Here is an 8,765-nt window from a genome sequence, read left to right as displayed (position 1 = left end):
TCTCTCTCTCTCTCTCTCTCTCTCTCTCTCTCTCTCTCTCCCTCTCTCCCTCTCTCTCCCCGTCTCTCTCTCTCTCTCTCCCCATCTCTCTCTTTCTGCCCCTCCTCTACTCTCTCCCTCTTTCTCTCAAAACATAAAAAAACTAAAAAATAAATAAATAAAACTAAAATATTAAAAAGTATAAGGATAACTTAAATTTTTAGGATGTAAAATGTTCTGTAGGTGCAAAGATTTGTTTAACTATTATGATCACTATTAGAAACAATGAGAAAATGAATCCCTATATAAATGGCAAAAATCATAGAATTTAACAGATAAAAAGGATCGTGAAGGTTAACAAATCCCAATTTCTTCAAGGTTCTGCCTTTCAGTCTCTCAGCTTCCTCTCTCTGCTGACTGTACTGGGGACAAAGAAAGAAAAACAAAGCAAAAAACAAATGTGGGTTCCAAGTAATCCTCTTAACCCCAATTTAATCAAGTATGAGTTCTTTTTTTATTGCCTATTTGCATCTGGAACATAATTACTAGCCAGAGCCTAATTTGAGAATGTTCATTATGAATGAAAGGTGTAATATCCTAGAACAGAATAGAATTCAGTTTATTCCTGGAACATTTGTAAAATTAAGTCAAGACACTGAAAGTGATAAGTAAGTTCTATCTAGTTTTCATCTCCAAGACCATGGATTTCAGTGACATTTTTATAACTGCGTACTTTGGGAAAATGAAAAAAAAATTAAACAATGAGCTTGTTGAATATTTTGCCCTCAGATGTATTAGTTTTAAAATGTAAACTGAGCAGTTTCGATCTGGATGAATGAAAGACTATGGAGACTTCTATAACATTACCTTAGGATTTACTTTATAGAGCATTTCTATTTCTATTCCTTCTTATACCTTGACAATATTGCTACTGTGACTCTTTCCTTTGTTTTAAAGAGGATAATATCAGGCTTCATTTTAATTTTGCACCGATTTTTTAAAGTACATTTACTTAATATTTCTCAGTCTCAAAAACTTTTATCATTAAGCTCAACCTTTATTTAAATCACCGACCTATTTGGTGAAGGCTACAAGAGAATTTATTTGCAAATGCCTTAGAAAATGACTAATTTACCTTTATTTCAGAAAGATCCATTGTAGACCTCCAACTGGATGTATTTGCCAGACCTCTTAAAATGGATCATAATTATGTCTTTATACATTTATCTGGGAAGCTATTATCTGAGGGTAATTATTCTTCCCAAATGCTTTTTTTTTTTTTTACTCAAACAGCCATGCTTCCAAAATATTTATTGAAAATGTAGCCAAGAAACAAAGATTTGGTGAAAATTTGTTTTAGCATGCTAATGAGGTTAGGAAAACAAGTATTTTAATTATTGTTATTAATTTTAAAAATCAGGAATGCAGAAAGCTTCTTTGTCCACAGACATCCAAAAGCTTAGTTATCCAAAGGCATTTCCGAAAGTGAAATGGTCTGAACACCTGACAGATAGTTTTCTATTTTATCCAGTAAGCTAAGTAAACTAACCAAGTACTAACTTAGGCAAATACTTGAGCATGTCATTTGCCTGCAAGATTCCCAAGCGCTGTCACCTCCATCAGGGCCATAGAGATTGTGATGAAGCCAGAAGAGGTGGGCACCTTCTAACCCCAGGCATCCATCTATTCCAGAATTTCTCCCATGTCTCTATGAGGGCCTATATTCCCAACACAATAGACTCTATGGAAGCCCCTGAGCAGCAGCGATTAGCTTCTCTCTGCCTCAGCCCCAAATGAGTTTTCCAACGCTGGAGAGGCAGCAGGATAGGGATGCCCACAGCCTCACCGAGTGACAGGTGATAGAGAAAATAAAAATAGATTATGTGTCATTATATACTATTCACTTTTATGGCTTTTACAGGTTGGATAGCTTGCATGTTGACAGAATTTTAGGTAATTTTACTCTAATATGTGTTAATAATGTAATACCCTAGCTTGCTACACATGTTTCATTACCACCTACAAAGCATTTAGGAAAGGCCAGTTACCTCCTACTTAGTAATTCTTTTCTAAATATTTGTGGTTACACTGGCAAAATTTTGAAATGTGCTGTTTATTTTTGCAGGAGCATGAGAACTGATTCAGGCACTTCAGGTATGGAACAAATTCCACTACATTTCTTTGTGATCTCTGGTATCCAGTAGTCAACCTTGGGTCCTGGAAGAAAGTAGTTATGAGCAAAGGAATCCAGCTAGATGTTTTGATGTGTCCCCTTTGCTCCATTCTGAGAGTCCCACCATGCAGGAACTATTCTTCAAAGCCTGTCCTCATGCTATCTTGCAAGTGGTAGGCATCACTGCACTTTTTCTGTGCTGGTAGAGTCAGTTTCCCAGTTCCCTGAATCCAGCTCACTGAGCATGAACCACTCCCAGGCCTGCTCAGCAGGCAGAACCCAAACAATAGGGTCTTGTATCCTTGCTGGTTTGGAAGGAAAGTGGTCTACCACTAAATTTCTTGGTAAATCTACAATTGTATAGTCCTTACTTGTATCTGGGGCTCCGCTTTGCTGTCGGGTGATACTATTTAATGTTTTATTCAGCAGTTGTTTCTTTACATACTCTCGTGTCTGAGGATCGTTTAACTTCTTAGCAACAAGTTTTTAACATGGGGGTTGTCATATGGCACCAGTGGAGATCTGTCCCCTTGCTTGCTGCTGACCTACTTCTAAGTTACTGTTTAAGTTGAGGGGTGGATAGGCCTCAGCTCCAGTCATGCACATAAAAGAACATCATGGAGAGAAAAAAAAATACTTCTGCTTTAAAATCCAAGAATCCGTGAAGGCATTCTCAGTCATATTTGCAAGAGTCCTACAAAGAAGAGCAAACAACTAGAGGATAGTGTTTATATAAATGGGATTTTTGTCTGTAGACCTTACCACTGAGCTTTGGTGTCCAAAAGTACCAGATGAACTTCACTGAGATGTGAAGTTCCAATCTACAGTATTGAACCTGGGAACATTGTAGGGAAATGCCATTGTAGTTTATAAGAAAAATGCAAAATCTCCTTTGCAATATATAGAATTTTCACCTACCAATTTTTCCTTAAGTTGTATTTCAAAACGAAATCACAGTAAATTTATAGAAATTCTAGAGATGTCCAATAGCCAGATATTTTTGTCTTACTTTCTAAAAGCAAGGATAAATCTTGCAGCAGCCTTATTACTGATAATTAGTATGTTAGCATATGATTAGCACATAATTAGTACAATCACATACAACATACATTCTGAAGCACTAGTTATTTATGCATTGGGAATTTATAATTAATGTAGGATATTGATACATTTATTTTCATTCCATATGTGACTGATTCTTTCACCTGTCTTCTGGCACAGGCTTAGTTTTGTTGAACTGAAGAAGCATTTGATCCTTATCTATTATATATGAGGCACCGTGGCAGACTCTGAGAGAGATTAAAAATACATAATAGGACATCACCTGGCCTCAAGAGATGAGCCCAAGTAACATAAAGTAAAATGTTATAGGTGCTTTCAGAGAAAAATGGAGAATATAATTTTAGCTCAAGAGAGAAAATCATGAAAGAGTCTATGAAGGAAGCAGTCTTTGAGTTAGGAAAAGGGAAATAAGAATATCCTGGGTACAGGATACAGTAAGAGCAAAATTGAAGAATAAGTGTTGGGCATATTCAATTTAGGAATAGTGAGAGATGCAGCTGGAAAGCATAGCAGGATCCAGATTATGGAAGTCTTGGGTCATCTAAGGAGTCTCGATAGTACAGACCTCCTTTTGGCAGGTAAGAGCCACTGAAAGACAAATAACGAAACGAGTGTTATGTTTTAGAACGATTACTCTGACTGCAATCTCTAAGAGAGCTGCAGCAGGCTACAGGTAGGAAATCATTATAATGGTCCAGGGTGAAATGTGTCAGTCTTGAACCTGGGGGGGGGGGGGGAAGGATGTGAATATGCAGTTAACAAGATTTATTGGGTTGACTACTTGTGGGGACAAGAGAAAAAAACAAAAACAAAAAAAAACAACAACTGAGGATGACAGAGTTTGAGAGGCAACTTAACTAGGAGGTAATGAGTCCATGAAACAAGCTGGGAAAATGAATTACAGGAAATCTGGAAGGCAATGATGAAGAAACCAGCTATTAAATACTGCACCTGGAATCAAAAGCCCTAGGTTTGAGTTCTAACTGCACTTCCTCTGTTCCACGGATGTGTCATTTAATGTCTCTGGACCTCAGGCTTCTTCAGCTGCCAAATATGTGTGCATATGGGTGAGGAATTGAAGAGGGCATGGTTAGCTGTCCCAAGACCCTTTCAGCTGTTATGACTTTATAAGCTGACATGTTTATGGTCTTGGTGGCCCATCTTTGTAAATTTAGCAGGCAGCTTAAAATGGGGCTCTGAGAATCAGGAGCTAAGCAAAGGTAGAGCAAACATGCAGTGACGTTTGTCACACTCAGCTTGTTAAATCATGAGGATGGTACAATATACAAATTTGGCTTGCAGTTTTCACAAAGTATTAATTATTTTTCCTGTTTTTTTTTCATGTACTTTCTTATTCTTTCCACTTTTCTCTCCTGTCTTCCCATTTTTCCTTACTTAGGCTTGCATAGTATTTTGATTTTCCCTCTGCTTAGCATTTCTTTCCCCCTTTTTACAGTCCTCTAAATCACTTCTTTTTCCCCTTTCATACCCTTACTCACACTTAACACTTTTTACCCCAAGAAGAGCAAGGATTAGTAGAATCTTAATCCCTTGTTCCATTGAATTTAGACTAAATGTAGACTAAAAATGAGTCTGTGAATCTGATTTCTATTCTAGGCAGTAGCCAGAATAGTAACTGCTCCCCACTGCAATAAAACAAAACCCTGGTCCTATTAACCTGGTCAGATTCACATTCACCCAACTCCAGGCAATGCTACCTGAGGACCATGGTCTCTTATTCATGTCTCAAACCACTCAGCAGTTTGACAAAAGGACACTTTTACTCCTTTCTGAGTAAGGCTTTGGGTAAAGTGGACTCTGAATGTACTGTTTTCATGAAAAGGCTGCAGGAAAGAACCTAGGCTAACACTGTCTCTCAGGATCTGGGTCCATCTGTCCCTTTTCTTGACTTTTAATTTCTTACCTATCTAGGTTTTACTCACTTTAGCTCTGTTGATCTCTTTACGGTGAGCCCAAACTTAGGCTTACCTTTGATCCTATAGTATTTTCCCAAGATGGAAAGCAATCAGACAAAGGATAGACATCCAAGAAATAGAGAAGGGAAAACTGCTACCAAACACCGGGAATTTCCTCCCCATTTATATCCATCTTTCTTTTCCACTTTCCTCTTAACTATTGCAAATCAAATTCCTTGCAATCTTAAGCAGCCATGTTCATTCTGTTTATGAAACCCAGTCTAAAAAAGAGAAAGGATGGGAGGACCCTAACAAGGAAACTGTGAAATTTAACAATGGGCTCCATTGGGAAAAATAAAGACATTTTTAAATTTAAGACCAAATTGAGTTCTCTCTCCTGTGCTTTTCTCTCTTGCTTTTGGCTTTTTTTCTTTCTTCTTCACTTCCCCTCTCTAATGATCTCTATTTCACTTTCCTCACTATTTTTCTTTTCACCCTCTGGCTCCCTCCTCTCATGTCAAATCTTTTACTTCCCTCAAACTTGTGCCTCATCTGTCTCCCCCTTTCTCAGGGGAATGGATGTGAGGAAAGGAAAGTAAAACAGAAAAAGAAAAGGCCAATGGAAAAAAAAACATGTAAGACAACCTAAAGGTAATTTTTTACAATTATAAGTTGCTATAGATGATAAAGGACAGACATGACACTTTCACAAAAAGTTGTCAATAAATTGAATCTTTTGACATTGAATCTTGCTTCTATTGTAGTAACAATAGAGGTGGAATGGAATGTTGAGGGTTCATTGTAGTTTCTGCTCTAGAATCCTTCAAGTGTCAAAATGTAATGTCGCATAGGGATTAGGGGAGCTTCAGGTGAGGCACTAGAAGAATATTACTTGCTGCTGCTTTTACAAGTGATTCCATCATTCTCATCCCTATTCTTTCTCTTTGTTCCCTCCTCAAACTCTTTTCCAACCTTGGCAGGAACCACATGGCCATATCTCATCTGGGCTCTGATGTTGGAATTGAGGTGCCCACCTTTCTTTCCACACTTCTGTGTCACTCTGCCACCACAGTCAGCTTAGCATCTGGGCACTTATTAATAGGAACTCACCCAGATGCACACCATGGGCCAGACATAATGCACCAGAGGAAAACAGTGTAGCCAAAAGATAAAAGCCCATGCACAATACCCCCTGGCCTCTCTGCACACTCCTTCGTCTAGGCCTGTTCTTTCATCATTTCTTTCCTCCCATAAGTGTGCTCTTAATATTGTTCTATGGTGGTGGTGGACAGTAAAGGAGGCACTCAGGGTGATGTGTGTTGGTACCTAGGGAGGGTCCCAACCCCTGTCATTTCTCAATATATTACAGCATTTAGAAAGAGAAATTCATTTAAAGATAACTCCATATTTTACAATGATCCCATCTTTTGACTGATATTTTCTATAATGATGAAATTTCAAACCCCAGGGTCTTATGAAGAGAGATCTGCAAATGCAAAGAAGGGCAAAAATAGTAATATACATACCATATTTAAATCTTGGCTTCCAAAATTTAAAAAGTGGCTCCCAGATATTTAAACTGTGAACTGCTGATATATAAGAAAAAGTAGATGATTAAAAAATTTTTTTTTAATTTTTTTTTTTTTTTTTTTGAGAGAGAGAGAGAGAGAGGGAGAGAGACAAAGCATGAGCAGGGAGGGGCAGAAAGAGAAGGAGACACAGAATCCGAAGCAGGCTCCAGGCTCTGAGCTGTCAGCACAGAGTCCACATGGGGCTCAAACTCATGAGCTATGAGATCATGACTTGAGCTGAAGTCAGACGCTTAACCGACTGATCCACCCAGGTGCCCCAGATGTTTTTTTTTAATGGTGAAAAATTTTGGGTACTAATCAAGACTTCATATTATCACAACTGAGAAAGTATGAAAGTTACTTGGCCCCTTATTTATAGTGAGCATATATTATGTGTATGTAAATATATATATATATATATGACTTATTTTAGGACTCAGACTAGGACAGATCAAGGACTTGCAAATAATTCAATGACACATCTATAAATTTTAAAGACTAAAGCCCATAATCTTAATCTTGGCATCTTGATTTATTAGATTCTTATATGAGTAGAAACAACTTTTAAAAACAAAAAATTTAAGAAATTATAAGAGGTTCCTTTAACATCACGTCAACCTCTAGATTTAAAAAATGAGATCTTATCTGTCCAAAGGATCTTTACTGTTAGATTAAGAAGAGAAGCTATATTAAAAATGCAATTTTTCTTATTTCAATCACTTATTTTACTTATATTTAATTTTTTAATGTTTTACACTTAACAGTAATAACTTTAAAAATATTTTGTGTTTTAGACCTTTGAATTGAACTGACTTTTCCATCTTTTTGGCAGATAAATACAAACTACTAAACTAAAAAATAAGAACAACTCAAGAAATAATAACCAACAGAAGAGAAAAACAAGGCAGTGTCTTCCATGTGGCAGAAATAAAGGCTACTACTAATCAATCATTAAGTATTTAAATCCATGCCAATCTAATTTCTTACATCTTGATTATTATAATAGGGGATATCAGTTTTAAAGGAAAGTAGAGAAACATACAGAACTATTAAGATTTTCAAATTATAAACTCAATTTTTATCTATAGGGCTTCTTTGCTTTGGAGTTATTGGTTAAATTTGTTATTCTCTTTGGTTTTACTTTTCTCACTTGGACATTAGCCCAACTCTGTGTTGTTTCTAACATTAAGCACTATGAGGTCCTTGAAGGGGGACCATGGTCTTTAAGTCTTTGTGTTCTAAGTGTTGAGCACATGACCTGAGAGACAGTATTTGCTGAATCAATGAATGCCACTTCCAAACAGGTTTTTTAAAACTCCTATACTTAAAAAAAAGAAAAAAGTTTATTTATTTTGAGAGAGAGAGAGAGAGAGAGAGAGAGAGAGTGCACACGCACAAATACACAACAGGGGAGGGGCACAGGAGAGGGCAAAAGAATCCCAAGCAGGCTCCATGCTATCAGCACAGGGCCCAATGTGGGGCTCAGTCGCATGAACCATGAGATCATGACCTGAGCTGAAATCAAGAGCTGGACGCTTAACCAGCTGAGTCATCCAGGCACCCCTAAAACTCCTATGCTTTTAAATATAGAAAAAGAATTACATACAGTCCCTATCCAAAGAATAGTTTGGATTTTTAAAAGCCACCACTTACTCCTTTTCAAAAAGCTGCCAGTCATTCTACAATGTGCTTTGCATGCCTTCTCAATCTTCACAATCTAAAGGGGTATTATTACTTTTCTCTTTTACAGATAGGTGGTGAAAGTGGGGCTTACCCAAGTTACTTGTTCAAAATCATGTAGCTAGGGAAAAAAGATACATACATAGAAGATCTCTCTCTCTCTTTCTCTCTCTCTCTCAAATTTCACACAAATTGTACTGGTATTTCTACTGTGTCCTGAGTCGCAACAAGGAATATGTCTCACCTCCATTTTCTCCTTCTTGTCCCACAGACAAATCTCTAGAACTATATGGTCCAGTATGGTAGCAACTGGGTCTATGTGGCCACTGAGCACTTGAAATGTGGCTAGTGCAACTGAGAAACTTAATTTTAAATTTCTTTTAA

At 37.3% G+C, this 8,765-nt stretch overlaps 1 protein-coding gene across 8 annotated transcripts in view; it reads left to right on the top strand.

Moving 5' to 3' along the window:
- Positions 1-7,652, top strand: part of GARIN2 (golgi associated RAB2 interactor family member 2) — a 34,401-nt gene extending 26,749 nt beyond the window's left edge. For 4 of the 8 annotated variants that reach the window (XM_049612628.1, XM_049612631.1, XM_049612629.1 and 1 more), the window contains 3 exons: positions 2,105-2,133; positions 3,694-3,792; positions 7,534-7,652. In XM_049612628.1, the coding sequence (XP_049468585.1) occupies positions 2,105-2,133; positions 3,694-3,792; positions 7,534-7,556 (151 nt within the window). In that variant the 3' untranslated portion in view covers positions 7,557-7,652. Of the gene's footprint in view, positions 1-2,104; positions 2,134-3,373; positions 3,662-3,693; positions 3,793-4,613; positions 5,782-7,533 lie in introns of those variants that run through there. The other 4 variants (XR_007453688.1, XR_007453687.1, XM_049612632.1 and 1 more) reach the window with 4 other exon arrangements.
- The last annotated feature ends 1,113 nt before the right edge of the window (positions 7,653-8,765 follow it).

The sequence above is a fragment of the Panthera uncia genome (genome assembly GCF_023721935.1).
Source record: "Panthera uncia isolate 11264 chromosome B3 unlocalized genomic scaffold, Puncia_PCG_1.0 HiC_scaffold_1, whole genome shotgun sequence".
NCBI lineage: Eukaryota > Metazoa > Chordata > Mammalia > Carnivora > Felidae > Panthera > Panthera uncia.
Note: the sequence above shows the minus strand (reverse complement) of the source record. Positions and strands in the feature narration are given on the sequence as shown.